The sequence below is a fragment of the Terrapene carolina genome, unplaced genomic scaffold (assembly GCF_002925995.2).
Source record: "Terrapene carolina triunguis isolate 2854851 unplaced genomic scaffold, T_m_triunguis-2.0 Scaffold42, whole genome shotgun sequence".
In the NCBI taxonomy this organism is placed as follows: Eukaryota; Metazoa; Chordata; order Testudines; family Emydidae; genus Terrapene; species Terrapene triunguis.
In genome coordinates, this window is record NW_020664393.1 from 23700602 (window position 1) to 23719216 (window position 18615).

At 37.6% G+C, this 18615-nt stretch overlaps 1 protein-coding gene across 5 annotated transcripts in view; it reads right to left on the bottom strand.

Moving 5' to 3' along the window:
* The window catches only part of DOP1A (DOP1 leucine zipper like protein A), a 101500-nt gene that overhangs the window by 24074 nt on the left and 58811 nt on the right, over window positions 1-18615 (bottom strand). For all 5 annotated transcript variants that reach the window (XM_026654451.2, XM_026654453.2, XM_026654449.2 and 2 more), the window contains 11 exons: window positions 18354-18506; window positions 13946-14046; window positions 12469-12728; window positions 9766-11755; window positions 9552-9663; window positions 7133-7315; window positions 5487-5612; window positions 4876-5010; window positions 4011-4066; window positions 2142-2246; window positions 1050-1116 (listed from right to left, as the gene is read on the bottom strand). In XM_026654451.2, the coding sequence (XP_026510236.1) occupies window positions 1050-1116; window positions 2142-2246; window positions 4011-4066; window positions 4876-5010; window positions 5487-5612; window positions 7133-7315; window positions 9552-9663; window positions 9766-11755; window positions 12469-12728; window positions 13946-14046; window positions 18354-18506 (3288 nt within the window). The remainder of the gene's footprint in view (window positions 1-1049; window positions 1117-2141; window positions 2247-4010; window positions 4067-4875; window positions 5011-5486; window positions 5613-7132; window positions 7316-9551; window positions 9664-9765; window positions 11756-12468; window positions 12729-13945; window positions 14047-18353; window positions 18507-18615) is intronic.

The window sequence follows — 18615 nt, forward strand, 5'->3', positions numbered from 1 at the left end:
AATGGGAGTTGCAACATTTTTTAAATGATTGCAGGTGAAGTAAAAAGGTATGTCATATGCTTTTCGTATATGGTAAACAAGTGTGCTTAAAATCTTGTGTAACAGACCTCTCCCCCCAACAGCATGCCTTTTCACCTAACATCAAAGAATAACTTACTCCATCACAGACATGAATTAACTCATGATCCTGAAAGTTGCTTCAGGAAAGTGATTTCAGATGGTAAACAGCATGACTGTTGCAGTATAATACGTCTTTGCAGCTAACGTCTTAGGCACTCTGATCAGGAGTTAAGCAGGTTTGGAATTATAGGAAAAACACAAAAAAAGTAGTCAAGTGTTCAAGCTCACAAGAGAATTCGCTTAAGGTATATTTCAGATTCAGCAAGCACATGCATATCTGACTGCATGTTTTGCCCATAGAATAGGTGAATGCTGATTTGTGGCAGTACCATAGAGAAGTGTCTGGGGGTTCTAGGAGAGCATCATAAACTGAACATGAGTCTACAGTGCTGCTACATAAAATACTAATCCAAGTTGTATTAACAGGAGTATCTCAAGTCCAAGCAGCAAGGTAATTAATCTTCTCTGCTTAGTGCTATTGAGCTTCAATTGGAGTACTGCATTCAGTGTTGGGTTCCAACATTTTTTTAAAAAAGAAATGAAGCTTAGAAAGCTCAGAGGGCAGCTATAGAAGTGATAAATGTTGGGAAAATAAGAACTGTGATATAAAATTAAGAAAACTAGGCAAAGCTCAGTCCACAGAAAGATGACTGATAGGAGAAATGTTAATAATGAGGACAGAACAAATAGCAATGGGTTTAAGTTACAGCAAGGAAATTTTAAGTTAAATACAGTATTAAGAAAAATGTAACAACTATAAGCAATAGAAAAAACTACAAAAGAAAATAAAAAAAGCCATTATAAAAAGATCAGTTGCTTAAAAATATTTTTTTAAATGTACAGGAAAGATCAAATATGCTGTACTCTTAGCAGTTAAGCATTTACTGCAGAATATTTTAACAGTAAATTTATACAAAAATATTTTTTACCTGAAGATCTCTTTGATCTTTCTTATTCTCCAGACTTGGGTTTTTCATAATAAACTCATTTAGAACACTAAAAAGAAAATATATTAAATTAATACTGATGATAATCTCAAAATAAAATATTGCATTATTTTAGAATAACAGGTAAAAATTCCATGACAAATTCACATGCACAGTATATATTAATTGAAACTTCAGCTACTTCCCTTTAGTTTGCTAAAATTCCAAAGGACTCATTTCCAAATATCTGAAATGTATTTTGATTGTTACGAACAATTTGTATAATTAATAGTTTTCAAGTAGATGTAACATTGGAATCCATCCAAAATATCTTCATGGAGATGGTTTTGGATAAATTAATTTGTGACTATTTGATTTAATACTTTACTACAGTATTACCACCATTTACAGAGATTGTTGCTCAGTGCTTAACACAAATGACCATATTCAGCATTTTATTTCTGAAGTTCAGCAAACTGTTTCTGGGCTGGTAATTAATCCTATTTTACATGAGAGGAAAATATAATATACACAATAAATAGTCATAAGAGTGACTTATGGAGTACATTTAGATGTTTAAAACTACTATTTAGAGGGTCCTGGTAGCTGAGGGGATTAATAATGAGATATGGAGTTTGACATATCTAGGTCTCTTATTTAAACTTGACCATGGGTGAAAGTGACAAAAAGTCATTTTCATCTAATGGCTCTCTAGTGGCCTATCGAAAAAATGTGTTGGGAGACCTCACAAACTAGCATCACAAGTATTCATAATTACCCCACAGTTGGCAGTGTCACTGAGGGAAGCTGAGAACTGGATGAAGATGGAGATAGTACTACACTCATACCAGAAGTGGTTCTTCCAGAAAAAGGTCGGAGCAATACAAGAATCAACATTTGTATATGATCAACATTCTTCCAAGTAAGATACTGCATTCAAGATAAATCTTTGTCAAGAAGGTCTCTAGGAAATAGGAATTTTTCTCCATTCAAAACTCTAAGTAATTAAATCAAGATTTTAAACACTTGCTCTTTATATAATTTTACATTTATGGGATCACAATTTTGTTAGAAATTGTAAATATAACTGCTCACCCAAGTATGAGAAACTGCCCTGGTGCTGGAAGACTGAGTTGTATAGAGTCCTTCAGAAGAAGCAATAGTGTTGCCCAGCTGTCTACTAAGCTGGACACTGGAATCCTGCAAGATAATGACAGAGTTAAAGTGATAAAATCATGTCAAGTGTCACAGATATCCCAAATTTTCTATTCTCCCATCCCTCCTGTCTGACAGCGCCAACTTTAGTGCCAATCAAAAGCACTGTTCCTGCAGGAGATCAAAATTTAGGTCCTGTCTCTCCCCGTGGTTCACATATCAATAGAGAGTGAAGGTGTTATGGAGGTAACATGCCGGACTCTGGAGGTAGGGGAAAGAACATTGTATTCAAAAGATACCCTCTCTGGCTAATGACTGAAGTGGTGCTGATGAGATCTGGAGGGGATGGGTCTGAGTCCAGTCTTCCTCAGCTGCAAAGAGGTTTGCTGTGGGCCTTTCCAATTAGGGAGAGAATGAAAGATAAAGGTGGAATTGAGGAACCCAAAAGATTCCCTTTTCATCTATAATATAAAATAACACAAACCAGCTAGATCCACAAAGGAATTTCGGTGCATAATTGCCCCTTTAGGCACCTAACTCCAAAATTTGGATCCTCAAAACCCCCACTCAGCTGCCCCCTTACCTTGTAGGTGCCTAAATTCCACCTGTATTTCTGCTGGTGGGCATGCACAAAGCCACCTCACTCCTGACACCCAGATTATGCCTAAACCCCAGTGAGATACACAAACTAGGCATTCTTCTGCCTATCTCACCTGAGGGGCCCAATTTGGTAGGTGTTATCAGAGCATGGCTACCATATCAGGGCCCATTCAAAAGAGGAGTTGGTGGTAGTAGTGTGTTTATGCCCAATAACTCAGTGTTAGAGCACTCACACAGGATCAAATCCCCATTCTGCCTGAACTCAGGTCTCCTACCTCCATGGGGAGTGCCCTAATCACTGGGATATACGTATTCTTGGGCAGGTCTCAAGAAACTGTTGAAACTGTTCCACTTTGTATAAATAATTAGATATTCATTAGAACAGACTGGAACAGGGGTCTTTCAGGTGAGTGCCCTAACCACTGTGCTATACTCTCACGTTCTCTCTAGTCCAATGAATATTTATTTATTTACACAAAGTGGAACAGCTCCAACAGGAGAGACTGAGCGAATACCCTATAGCCCAGTGATTAGGGCATTCACTGGAGAGGTGGGAGACCTAGGTTCAAGTTCTTACTCCACAACAGGCAGAGAGGGAATTTGAGCCCAGATCCCCCATGTCCTGGGTGAGTGCTCTAGCCACTAAGCTATTGAATATAAGGGGGGCATCTCCACCTCTTCCTCCCCCCTCCATTTTCTGCAAGAAAGGACTGACCTGGCTTAAGTGTCTAACTCTAGGAGAGGGTTCATGGCTATAAATCCCCAGGGAGGTGCCTCCCATTATGTGCCTAATTCCCTTTGAGGAGCAGGGCTTAGGCTCCACCTCTGTCCTCAGTATTTTCTAATGGCTAGCTTAGGCAGCTCTCCATTCAGCTTGCTGGTTTTTGTGCATCCCATTCTTAGGTGCCTAATTCTCCCCAGGCATTGTCTAGGGAGCCTGGTCACCTAACTCAGGACTGTGGATTCTACTAGGTGTCAGTGTGCCTAGAAGTCAGGCATTGCAATGTTGAGTCTAAGTGGATATAGCTCAAAGATTACAAATGGAGAAAACTGTTTTCTTCTCATGTAACCTTTCGGTCTCTTGTAGTAAATCAAAGGGAGGCAGTTTTCTGTTGAGGATATAAAATGTCCAGATTCTCTTTTATAGTTATCTACTGACTGATGATACAGAAAGAAAATAATAAAGGATCTACAGCCTCATTGTCTTACCTTTGAATATAAGCATAGAAAAACTGCAACATGCAGACTTCCAATGACAGATGCTTCTAGAAAGACAAGAAATCAGTGTCACCAAGAAGAAATTGACTTTTGTCTTTTTTTTACCTCAACAAAAACAGTGGGTGTTGAACTAACTACCAGGTTTCAAAAGGTAAACAAAACAGTGGATAGCATGAGGTCAAATTAAATTGCAATGCACTCAGAGAGGTGTCTGAGTGTCACACTTGGGCAGCAAAAATCTTAGCCCTGTAAAACCTAATGTTATTCTGAAGCGCTCTCCTTTATCCCCTCCACCCTAGCTGAATCATAGAACGCCACTGACAGGCTCCAGGGTGAGGGGCCAGAGATCATGTCTAGACCTCCCTCAACTGGACAGATGATACAAGGCCTTTCAAAAGCAATAGCAAAGGAGAAAGGAATGGGGATTCCGGGGCATCCCATCATTAAAAATATCTTAGCCCCCATGAAAAAAAGAGTCACACCTGATTATCCTTCTAACTACTAGGATCCAAAAGAGTGCATTTTAAATCAGTATATGATACTGTACAGGTGGCACAGCTACTTTGTTAATCTGAACTTGCTTATTTTTGAAATACGAAACACAATTGATTATATGGCCTTCAGCCTTCAAATACCATCAATCTAGCATCTTTCCCTAAATATATTTTTAAAATGAGAGAAGTGGTTTTCTACACTCAATAGGATTAAAAAGATATTACCAGAAACAGATTTTGGTAGAGGACAGCTGTTACCAACCTACAGCACATGTTCCTTCATGACAATTTGAGTACTTATACAATTTATCACTTCTAAAATAGCATCATATGAACTAACAACAACTCTGTGATTTTCCTACCTTGTCCTTGGCTATGGCTGGAGGCTGCTTTAAAACTTCTTTTACTGTTTGTATAACAGTCTCTGTTCTCATAACACTGATAGAGCGAACTAGCTCTACCAGTAGAAGCTGTTCGTCACTGGCTGTAGGAATAACCTGGAAAAGACCAACATGTGCTATAGATTACTGTTACAGTTAATAGTTAGTGTTGTCCAGTGTAGAAGGAGTTGATGAGTAAAGGACAATGCATGAGAAGCTATGGGAAAGAAAGAAAAATAAATAAAAAACAACTTGTAGGAACGAGACCGAGGTGAAATTTTTTGGACAAATAGTTTACCAAATATTCATTGACCATCACTTTCCTTTGAAGTCTCTATTTTAATTATTAGTCACTTACAATAATGGGTTTTTAAAAAATTCTATTCTAAAAAAAATGTGTGGTTATTTGAGCATGCAAACACATGCATAAACATAAATGCACTTATGAAAAGGATTTGCGTAATGTTTCATTTGACCCCAAAAATCTTAGACTGATTTTTTTTAAAGTAGGTTCTAAAGACAAATATTGGAAATCCAGTAAATCAGATTACAATTTATTTAAGTATCCATGTCAACTAGCAACGTGCACATACCTTTGTTCTAGAAGTGTTTTTGTTTTGTCTCCTTTCATTCCATACAAATGCAACAGCAGCCATAAAGTGAACACCGTGATTCATTGATATTGGGCCCAACAATTCAAGAATCTGCTGCCTCAAATTCTGAAACACAGAAACAGAATGTGCACACATTGAAACAAAGCATCCAAACTTTATACTCTAACTGACTGACATACCACACTGGAAAATTTCTGAGAACGATCCATCTCCTATTCTGAAATATTTGGACAGCACTTCTCTCTTGCAAATACCAGAGGCAAGCATAGACTTCTCTATGGAGTTCCAGAGCTTAGCCATGCCCCTTCTGCACTCCTTCAGATAATTGCTTCCAAAGCTGTACTGAAGCATTAAACAGATCAAACCAAGTTCTTTACAGTAACTCCTTATCCAACCATATTAACTCTATGCTTGGCTTTGAAGTGGCCATCGTAGTAGCACCCAAAGGATTTATCTTGAATGGGGTGAAGTACGGGAAAAGGTCATCCTAGATATTGTCCTGAATTAACTGGGTTATAATCAAGATAAATCTTAACAGCTCTTCTCATATCCAGCATATGACAAGTGCTCTTGAATGTTGAAGCTTCGGGCAAAACAAAACAAGAACAATCTGTGATGTATGGAACAGTTAAACTTAGCTAACCAATTATTCTGGAGTATAAAGGATGATCCTGTCTTTGTGAAATTTGTCATCCCTTCTGTAAGGAGACTGATTTCAGAGAGTCTTTTTGCCAACATGAATATGACCAGGAAGCAGGTATTTATAGAAAGACAATACAGAGAATTAGATGCAATTGGTTTCAGTGGTTATGTTGTGAAAGCCTGTAGCATGGTGTCCTTTTTTTTATACACACATCAAGAAATAATATTGTGTATATTAAGGTCAACAGCTATGTAGTACATAAAGTAACATGACGACTATGTGGAAATCACACTAAAATCCATGTATCATATCAGATAACCTGCATTTGTTTATAAAAAACACAAAATTCCTTCAATAGCAGAAGAGTGTGAACTGACTCCAATAAATGGGCGAAGCAGGACATCAAGCATGTTACCTGAATACTTTGAAAAACTCCTCAAATACCATATTGTTCAATTCCTCCTGTCCGCCACCTACTCTTTCCAGTCACCAGCCTATGATCTGATATGACCTCTCTCCATACAATGATGTTACTAACAGGAGGTGGATGGAGCATGGAACCTCATAAGGGTGTCAGATCAAGTGTTTATTGAAGTATATTGTGAAATTTTTGTAAAGATTTTAAACAAATATTCTATAACCTTAGAGATATAAAATAGTATTTTAAATGGTTTATAATGTGAACACTTTCCCATCTCTCTGCTTCAACTATTTTTCATGGGTGATGTTATGTCATCAGTACAGTACTAACTGGAGAGTCATATTTTTGTCAGAACTTACATATTTTACCAAAGTAAATTGTAAACTAATTATAAACTGGCTGTCCATCCCCTCTTAGCCTGGGGACAACTCAGGTATTGCAAAAGTTGAAAGACTTTTCTAAGAAATACCGTTCAGGTAACTTTTAATGGAATACAATTAGATTTGGTTTGACAAAGGTAATCATGCACAACTCAAACCATGTTACTCCTGATGTTCTGACCTTTGTTGATCCAAGATTAATAGTGGTAACAGATGCAGCTGCTGCAGCAGTTGTTTTCTCTGAAGAATCTGCCTGGTGCAGTATGCTCCACAGCAAAGTCACGGACGACATGATCATATGAAGGATAGACAGGATTTCACTGCGTGCTTCAAGCAAGTGTTTCTGGTCAACGTTAACCAAAAGCTAGAGGCATTATAAAAAACAACAACCCAGCATTAAATATCTACATACTAGCATTAGCAAAACAATATAAATTAAGAAATAACAACGTACATCTAAACATTTTACACTATGATTTTAAGATGAACATTGTCTACATAGGCTTTTGTAAGATGGTTTACCCTGTTTGTTCTGAATAACTGCAAGAAAATGAAAATCGGTATTTTTAAAATGTCTTTTCAATTCCTCTGGAATGATGTGTCTATTAATATAAATTTGTGTTTTAAGTAGCAACAGGGATCATATTCCTTTAGCAGCGTATGCTTAAACATTCTCAAATAATAAAGTAGCACCTTTAATATCTATTGTACGATGCATTGATCTCTTGAAATATATTAATCAAAAAGTGTGAGTTTTCAGAATGTATAGGGATTTACCCTACAGTCTTATATTCTGATTACAATGCATGTAGAGATTTTAGTTTGGCCAAAACTAACCAGTGTATCTTCCATACTCAATGGTCTCTGTTTACTGCTTTATTCCCAAGCATCATATAAGAAATTCAGTGTTACGATAGGCAAATATGACACTGGCATATTGAGTGGCGCTGTATGGCTGGAAGATGTTAAAGCATAGTTTCCTCGCCTATCCCCATAGACATCTGCTGATGTAGCTAGTGCTAACACAAAATCTTGACATCCAGTGGTATTTCTGACTATATGGATTTATCAGAAGTGTTGCGGAATGTGCTTAATCCAGGACCACAGGGCTTGTAGTGACACCTTCCAGCTGATCCTGCAAGCAGATCCAGCCCAGCATGATCCTCACAAGGCATACAAAGCAAAGGTTGTACTTATCCATGGGGTACATAGATAACTTGGTGGGGGATATATTAAAAATGCTATCGATTAGACTGGGGCATATTCTGAAGGTCTGAGGGTTTTTCATTACCATCTCTATGTCTACAGTGATCATATTTACCGTATATACTCGTTCATTAGCCCGTTCATTTATAAGCCAACCCCCCAGGATGGTTAGATAAAAATAGCAAAAACTGTATGACCCTTTCATAAGCCGACCCTATATTTCAGGGGTTGGCAAACTTTGGCTCCTGGCCCATCAGGGTAAGCCGCTGGCAGGTCGGGACGTTTTGTTTACCTGGAGCGTTCACAGGCACGGAGCCCCTCAGCTCCCAGTGGCCACGGTTTGCCGTTCCCAGCCAATGGGAGCTGAGGGGCTCCATGCCTGCAGATGCGCCAGGTAAACAAAACGACAATGTATTAGATATTCAATTCAACGATTTCATAGAGTTTAAAATCATCAACGTTTGGTGTAGACCCGTTTTAAGCCGACCCCCGCTCTTTGATGCATCACTTTTTTACCAAAAATATTTGGCTTATGAACGAGTATATACGGTATATCTTTGTAAATGCCTTTGCAAGTGATTAACATTACTTCAGAAGTAGTGCTATAATGAATACCACAACAACATTATCTACTTGCAAAGACAGGTAATAAGTATTTTGATGGTGACTACTGAAAAGAGTTGGGGAAAGGGATAGAAAATATATATTTAAATAAAGCTAAACAGTCAACAAGAAACAGTGGTCCATTAGGTTCGGTGCCAAATGCCCAATATATAGACTATGCACCCAGCAGCAGCTACAAAATATTGTCAGAGCCAAAAGACAAGCTGCTAATATACAAAGCTTCAAGCCAGCAGGAAGAGGCACAAGAATGGACATTCGGACAGAAAGTTTTGTTTTGTTTCTAAAGAGGGTAAATCCAGGTAGCAGAGTTAGCTAGGTAGGTGAACACAGAACCCAACCATATTCAGGAACAATCAAGTGTGGCACCAATGAAAAGTTCCACAGTTGAGTTTGGCTGCTGGAGCTAACCCTTCAGAATCCTGAGGTGGAGGAATTCCCACCCTTGTTCTTGTGTAGGAGCATGGACTTTGTGACAACTGAATCTTTGGAGAATGCATGCGACGATTGGAAAGTTTGATGGTCTGTGTACTTAAGGAGGCATATAATATGTTATCAATGAATAATGCTTTCTCTTATAAGAATTTTCTAAATCCTAATTATTATCCCAAAATTGTTCATTATGATTTAAATATATTGAATATTTTCCCCACAAGCCCTTCAAACTTAAATTCAGAGCAAATTCAACATTACAAGCATTCTGAATATAGACCATGCACTCTAATTTAACAAATATGACATAAGAAGCCTCTCAGATGCTTGACTAAGTTTACCTGATGATACTGTGTAGATGGATCAAGTAGACAGTAATGAATTATTGTTGTGATGCCTTCTAACAGGGTAAGAATCATATCTGGTGGAGTAATTGATGCCATCCAAAGCGGCCTAAAATTCAACATTGAGTTTGTTGTGAATTTGCTCCACACAGCTAAAGAAACGTTTAAATATATGATCAAATTTGCAAAAAGAAAAAAAGTATATACATGCCTGCTACTGGATAATCCTGTTTCATATTTATACTGCTGAATTAAATTATCCAAATTCCTGCAAAGCTGGAGGGTCACAGAAACTACCACTCTTTGTAGAACTTTTCCCATGTAAGGCAGAGTAGAAGTGATTAGGCCAATCCACTGGGGGTGCATTTTACAGGCACAGTGTTGGTGTAAAGCTCTTATTACTGCACAGAGAAACATGCCTTGAGAGGTTATTGGCTGGGAGTGTAAATACTGAAGTGAAGTCATTGGCTGCTGTGGGTTAATCTGCTCCAAGTCAGCAATGACAAATTCAAAGCCTGTTTCATTCTCCTCAGGCACAGTCATTACTCTATGCTCTAAGACAATTAGTCGCTGAAGCACTTTTAAGAGCTGTGACTGTAGAGTACTGCCACTGTCAAATTCATCCTCAGAAAAGTTGATAAGGCTGTCTTCAGAGAAACCTTCTTCAATAACAACGATGTTTTTACCAGCTATCTTTTCACTGTGCCACTTCTGTGCACTAAAGATAGAAGATAGCAAACAGTGCAGGATCACTTTCTGAACCTTGCATTTGGATAACATGTCTGAAATAAAGCTAGGAAAGCCCTTTGCAGAACTTTCTATTACTTTTGCCAATTCAGAAAAGAGAAGTGTCAAAATTTCAATGCTCATCATCTGCATATTGCGGTTTCCTATTAGATCTTGCGGGGTTACCTTGACATGAGTTGGATAGTGGCTCCTCATATAGTATAAACATAAAGAGATAAGAATTTCTATGTACATAGAACTCCTAAAGTTATGGTTAGAGTCCACTGGAATGTGACTATAGAAGTCTTTGCCCATAACAGATATTCGATGCCTGGCTAAAAGATTCTGAAGCAAGGACAGCTGAGGAGTGTATACATTGTTGACACTGGTAGTAGAGATGGCATTTACAAAAGCAGAAGGATTTGTTTTCAAGATTGCTCTGATTGCAGAAAAAGCATATAATGTTCTTGAGGAGTCATATAACTGGAGATAAAGCAACACATGTTGATATAATGGATGAATGTTAAAGCTGGGAGATTTTCGTATTCCTGGAGATCCCACATCACTCTCTATTTCTGAAATTTCTCCCTCTCCACAGCTGTACCAATTCTCTAAATCAAGACCATCACTAAAGAAAATACTAGTTTGTTTAAGCTTTTCTGTTTGTGCTTTTTTCTTGTCTTCATCTTTCCTTCTGGCTATTTTCACTTTGGGCTTTGCTCCTGGTTGCTTACCAGCCTCTTTAACAATAGTTTCTTTTTCTGACATTTTTTCTGGTAGTTTTCCTTTGAAGCTGAACTGAATACTACTGTGACTTCTTTGTCCAGATTTTGCATCTGTTGAACTGAAAGTAAGGTCAGAGGGGGCCTGAGGGCTTACTCCAATACAAGGTGATGAATCCGTTAGTCTTTCAAGTCCAATCTCAGTCGAAGCAGATAATAACTGAGAACTGTCATCACCAAACAAACTGTTCTGGCTGCTTTGAATATTTTGATCTTCACTTTTAGAAACCTCCTCAGAATGATCTAAAGTATTGAATTTAGATGAAGCATCATCGGGATGCAGATCATGTTTAACTAATTCGGTCTCCTCTCCAAGACCACTTACTACCTTACATATCAAGTCAATAACCACCTGTTGCACAATTTCATCAGGTGAGTCTTCTCGCAATGTCTGAGAACTATTCTGAGCACTGAAGCTTTCTGCCTCCACCTCATAGCTCAGGTTGTCTCCAGCAGATGACTGTGAACAGCCAGAGTCAGAACTCTGGAGTATTTCTATCTGATGATCGGGAAGGTCAAACTCGGACACCACCATTGGAATAGTCTCACTGCTAGTACTTAACAAGGAAAGTCTGTCACTCAAAGGGTTGACTGTGAGACTGAAGTTCTCCATTTCATCCATGATAAGTTGTTTTTCATTGTTTTCTTTAGGTGTAATGAGTTGTCCTTGGCTTACAGGCATGTGAGAAAATGCTTAAAAAAGAAATCACAAAAAATAGTTATGGCCTATGAATAGTTTTTCTTTAGATTTATTTTGAACTTGAGATATAAGCAGAAATAATAAAAACTTACATTTAAATACAATTATTATACTTTGCACCTTTCATCCTGAAAGATTGTAAAGCAACTTAAATGACCATTTACTAACTGTATAAAGCAGAGCTTCACCCATCAATTAAAGAATGAATAGGATAGCTTCAATCACTTCTAAAGTGAATAGGGATGACTGTTTAACAGCACAAAGCAAGTCTAAACCCCAGGTCTTTAGAGAGAAAGACAGAGGTCTCCGACTGAGAGAGGTTACTCCTCAGAAGCCTGAAACCTCAAGTGGATGCCCTCAAGGAAGTGTAGAGGTGGAGGTGAAAGGTGCAGTTAACCCTGAAACTGTGACCTGTACAAGGCAAAAGTTGTTTTAAATGTACTCCAAATATTTGGCATGCTGCAGAGTTGAACCCACAGAGAAGTTTTCACTGAGACTAAAAAAAAAACTTTTGGAAAGAGAATATAATTACTACCAGGGTCCTAAATGCTGGCAGTTCTGAAAACTATTTAATATGCAAATCACACAGTGTGTTTCTTCTGCCATCTGTTTCATGTTATATGGATAAAAATACATAAAATATTATATATACTTAAATTAATAAAATGTTAATAAGAATTTTTTGAGGGGGTTCAATTGTACTTACCATCACCACAGCTAAATTTTTGCATGAAGTGCTTTTCAGTTTCTTCTTCAGGGCAGTGAGGAGATTTATTCCAGTAGCACTCAGCCTGAACTCGTTGCACAGAAACTCGCTGTGTTTTTGGATGGAGTAGCAGTAGAATCAAAGGTTCAAGTACTCTTGCAATGTCATGTCTTTGTAGTACTTGGTTTAACCATGCTTGCCCCACTGACCAAGTAGACCCATCTAAGCTGTTAAGACTGTCCAGCATGATGAACAAAGACCTGGAGGAAAAACCCAGGAATAAATCTAACATGTTGCTACAACACAATATAATCTATTTTAATCTAATCTACATTAAACTTCAATATTTGTCCACTGTCAATGAGCTTTCTTTGCTTTTTTTATCTCCATATGCAAGTGTACCTCCTCTCTTTCACTCAAAATAATTAGCAAGCAACAACTATCTTTAATATACTAACCTTTCATATATGCGCATGAGGAATGTTGAGATGTGTAAATCAAACTCTACTCAGATTTTCAAAAAATATATTGCTCTCTAAATTTGCACGGATTTGATTGCAATGATTCTTTATAACCTATGTATTGAGCAATAGTAACATATTAGTTTTGTTCAGATGAGTATCCCAGGACATACTTCCTACAGCTTGTTTCACATAAGTAGCATTTTGTTTGGAATCAATGAGAAGCTCTCTTTCAAATTTTGCATCCAAAAGTGAAATTTACATATTCTAGCACAATAGAAAAGGAGACAGAAAGAGCTAACAGTAAAGACAGATCAAAATAATAGAGGAATTCTCATTTACTATGTTTGTACAGCACGTAGAACAATGAAGCCCTAACTTGATTGCCCTTTAGGTGACACTGCAATATAAATAAGAGCAACAATTTTAAAAATCTGTAAATGAGGTTGCAGAGAAAATAAAATTATTATTCATTATCTACAAGTGTTATCCTCAAGGACTGAGAACAGAAATACAGCATAATTGACAATAACACTCTTCCTATTTTCATCATTTTCTCCCTTTCATATCTTAGGTCTTGAGAGCCCTTTCCAGGGGAGAAAATTTACAGCTGCCTTACCTCTTAGTTAATACATCGAGTAGCCCCTAATCATCTTTAACATTTTTATGCCATTCTGTGGTACATATTCATCAGCTTTTCTATTGTGTGCACAGAATTTACCATCTTCTCTTCAGCAATGAGTAACAGAGGTAGCTCCAAAAGAAATGCAAGATGAAATCCAACACTTCACTGTGCTGTCCCAAAGTTGTAGGTAAAGGGTACAACATTCAAATTAATTTTCTTTCATCACATTCACACAAAGACACTGTGTGTATGAGCACAATCCTAGCTGAGAAAGGTGAGGCTAGTGATGGGGGTCTGGTGAGAAAATTTTTGAACACAGATTTAAACATCTGAAACTCTGAAATTTACCAAAATTGATCGTGAATTTGGTAGGGCCCTAATGATAACCAACCTGTCAAAGGAACGGCCAAAGGAAGACGACTTGTTAATATGAAGGTCCCTCGTGAGATGCCAAAGCACTGCAAATTTTGCATGAGCTTCCATCCTTATTTTCTGTAAAACAAAACATAGGTTAGATCGAATTGACTATCATTTCCCCAGTGAAAGGAAAGCTAGACAAGAATGTAAATGATTATATTAAAATATCATTACAAACACATTGAAAGAATCACTACTTTCAGTTCACTGTGCAGTCAATTCTATTTATTTGAATGCTTAAAAAGACACTACCATGTTTTTAGACCCATAAGTGTAATTATCTTGAAAGGTGTTTATTTGCCCCCTTACTGAGCTTGGTTTTTTAATTCCCCAAGTTTAAGATGAAAAGGAATTCATGTTACCAACATCTTTTTATTGATTTTAGAAAATAAGGAGTAAATATGACAGGTTCCCAATGTTTCAGAATATTCCAATCCCAATAAAATATAAGTAAATAAGTACACAATAAAAAAATAAGAACATCCTATTAATATTTGGTCAGCAGATGAACACTATGAAGAAATGGAAACATGGTTTTAGTCAGATTCTACATTTTCTCACTTTTACCTAAAGATGGTTCTTTATTACCAATCCTGAGAGGCAAGAATAGATTCTCATTGCAAAAACAAAACAAAAAAACACCTATGTACAATTTTAAAAAATAAGAACATTTAATATCCAGGACAAATGCATGTCTGAGAGGTGATAGAGAAGGTGACAGAAATAGAGAGAGATTAGGAGGAAAGATGTGATGCTCAGCTTGTGAAAAAGACAGTAATCATCCTCATGGAAGAGGTACTTAAAAATCATGGCATTAAAGACATCTAAACACAGTTAAGAGGGAAAAGAGCAGGGGTTGAAAACAGAACCATGAGGGGAACACAGAGGTCAGCATGAGGGGAATATAAAGAGTGTTATAAGAGGGCTTTATCTGAATATAAGTAAAGTGTTAATAGTTAATTGATTAGATGCCAGCAGACGGTGCTCAAGAATATATAGCATAGTTCATGGGTGTAGGACCAATAAAACTTGTGCACAGTAGATGATTTCCACTGGCTGCTCTTTATATCAGTTCTTAACATGGTGTCAGAATAAAAGTTTTTACTGCTTTAACTTTTTGTTGTGGCTGACCAGAGGCAATCAGTGACATCAGTAATGACTCAAATATCCCATTACCTGCTATGGAACAAATACATGGAGATGTCTATGAAAAATGGAGCTGCTTCCAAGCCTCATGGACAAACTGTGAAGCGGCTGCAGGACTGAACAAAGAAAGCATGGCAGGCGGAATGGCTACTCTGAATAAAGCAACGGGTAAGAACTGCTTTCGTATATGTCAGCACTTAAAGCTGGCAGATGAAGAAAGGCAAGATGTAAATAAAATCTTAGATGCTTTAGAAAAATACTTGTGCCTAAAAAAAATTATAATATATGAGAAGTATATTTTCCATATATCTGATCAAAATGAAACTCAAAACTACAAAGCCGCACCAGTTAACCTTGTCATGTAACTCTGGCACACTTACAGACAAATTTATTAGAGATCATATAGTTGTAGGCATGAAAAATAATGGAATCAGAACACATATGTTGCAACAACAAAGACTGGAACTTAATGTTGCTGATATCTACTGCAGCAGTGAATAAAATAAAGTTACAAATTTGAAAACATTAGAAACAGTGTAAGATATACAGCATCACACAAAATAATGGCAAACTCAGACTAAAAGAATAAAAAGAAGAGTGGCCTGCAAAGAAAGGCAAGAAATACATGTATTTTTCAGTCACCTGGGTGGTAGGAGGTGTGGATTCAAGTCTGACCTTTGAATCGGACAGAGACAAGATCTGAATTAATATTTTCTTTCTCCCAACAGAGTGCCTTAATCACCAGGCAACAGGGTTATTTTCATTCTCGCTCTCTCTTTGATCCAATGAATGGTGGGGATTCATACCTGGGTCTTCCACATCCCAGGTAAGAGGCCTAACCAGTGGACTGACAGTTATAGCATACCACACACAAACACATACGGCTTTCTGAAGCTAGCTCTGAAAAATGAACCTATGGGGTCAAATTTGTGGATGGTTTGGGTCGGCCAAAGCTGCATTTTTCAACAAATAAACTATTCATCTGAATAAAATTGTCCACCTCTTGTTATGATACTACAGAAAGCCAGGGCATCAGTCCAGCACCCAATCTCATGTCACACCACACACTGATTACTGCCTGCAGCAAATAAACTTTTGAAGCCAGCAGTAGCAGAAAAGGTAACAGAAAAATTAAAAAGTGTCAATAGCAAGACAAATACTACTATGACAGAGGTAGAAAAGAGATCCCTGAACTTCTAATAGGACAGCCGGTATAAAGTTCAACCAGCACCTAAAGACAGAGACAAAGGATGGAAGGTAGGGACAAAGAGTAGCACCAAGGTTTGAAAGGATTAGATTTTTTATCACTACATATCAATGTCTCCATACACACAAACAGAAAAAACGTATTTCCACTGATAAAGGAAGAAAAATGCTGCCTGAGAATTTAAGAGTTCGATTTAAGGATATTTACTTTGTACATTTTGACGTGATGTTGACATATTGTGTTTTAACAGTTATAAAGTTTTGAATCTCAAGGTTTATTTTATTAAACAATTATTGTCTGACCGTCCCCTCATAATTTCCCGCAACTCTGAAAGTTTAAACAGAGAAAAATGTAAGAGAGTATTTATTTTTAAACATCTATATTAGCCATAGAAATTTTTTTTTAAATCTAATTCTGCCACGTCTAATCATACTTGGTAGAATGCAGACAACTCTATAGCCCCACCTGTTATTTCCTACAAGCAACCAGGGACCAGTTGCTCTCAAGAGTTGACCCAGGTGAGTTCCAAACAAGGATGCAGATGCAGGGGAAACTGGCAATGATTGTGAGGTTAGTTCACCTACTAGCAATGCACAGGAATTGGCAAAGGTAATGCCACAAAATCTAACAGCACAGACATCTCCTGAGGGCAAGTGGCAGGAGAAGAAAGGGACTCAGGGTGGAACCACACAAAGTGGAAGGGATGTAAAGTTGCTCAATCATTTGAGAGACTATATAGTTAATTGAAATCGCTCACTTTCTATTCTAGGAAGAGAGATGTTACAAGAATGCTCTCTCTATATATAAATACTTAAATGACAAAAGTGCCAATACATAGTGATCAAGAACATGCAGAAAAGTTCTTGTGTTTTGTAGGAGTAATAAAACTTCTTGTTATGCACTGCAAATGGCACTGATTCATCTTTACATCAGTTCTTAAAGATCATCAAAGGCGATGCTGAAGGAGTTAGAAAGGCAGAATGAGAACCAGGAAGTCAGAGTCACAGGAGCCTAGAGAGAAAAGGAACCCAAAGTAGACAATGAGCCAATAATGTTAAAAGAAGCAGATATATCAGACGTCTTATTAGAAATCACCCAAGGCAAGAGGGTTGAGGACAGAAGAGACAGACCTCAACACCACCAAAAAAAGATGATGGATGGGAAGGATAGAAAAGACCAAAATCGAGTGGGCCCCAAAGGAAAATAAGTGAGGGGGTCTGTAAATAACTAAATGAAGAGAGGAGGGACCCAAGGCCACTGCTACCACTTTCAGGAGGAGTGACAAAAGATCTTCATGGAGATCTTTTCAATGAGAAAAGCTAAGTTGGAGAAAGAGTAACAAGTTTTGAGAAGATAAATGAAGTGGAGAAAGCAGAACATGCCAACAAATAGATCGCTTATCAAGGCAAATTTATTGCAGAAGGAGCAGAAGTTATAGGATTTGCTATAATGTTGGTCAGACTACAACAAGAGAAGAGAGCAGGAGGAAGAGTGGGCCTAGACTGAGAGAGAGAGAGCTGCGAAGGGGAGAAGGAGGGGGCAGAGAATGAGGTGGGAAGGAGGGTGATTTATGCCTGGGACTCAGGTACTCAGATTTCAGTTCAATTCCAAGCTTTACCACAGACTTCTGTACGACTTTGGTTATGCCATTAAATCTTTCTGCACCTTAACTCTCCATCTGAAAAATGGAGACAATAACACTTCCTCTGCCTTACAGAGGCATTGTGAGGATAAATTAATTAGTGGTTATGAAGCACTCAGACACTACCATGATGGGATCATAAATTAATTAGATAAAGGGGCAGAAAGGAAAGGTGAGATGAAGATTTGTGAGAGTTCACAATTTTATAAACATGTTATAATTCTTTATATATCAGTATGTGTATATATGTGCACACATACATAAAATAGCTCAAACTGTCTTATGAGCTACCAAGTCCCTTACTCACACATCACTCTATTACTACATTTCCTGATGGCTCCTTTGACTCACCTTTTAATAATCACACAAACAGGAGGGAAGATTTACCTTGTCTCTGTGGGTCAGCTGCTGACTTATAACATCCTCACAAATGCTAGAAGAGGGAACCAGGTTGTGTAACTGGTAAAAGAGCTCCACACTCTTCTGATGATGTTGAGGAGTTCCATCACCCAACTGGTCCCACAGAGTTAAAGCTACATGCTTTGTAAATGAAAATATGTTTTAAGTCAATGAATATCTTGTATTTTTCTGAAGAATTACTAGCTTTACACAATGAAAGGGACATATGCAGTGTCAGTGAAAAATATGA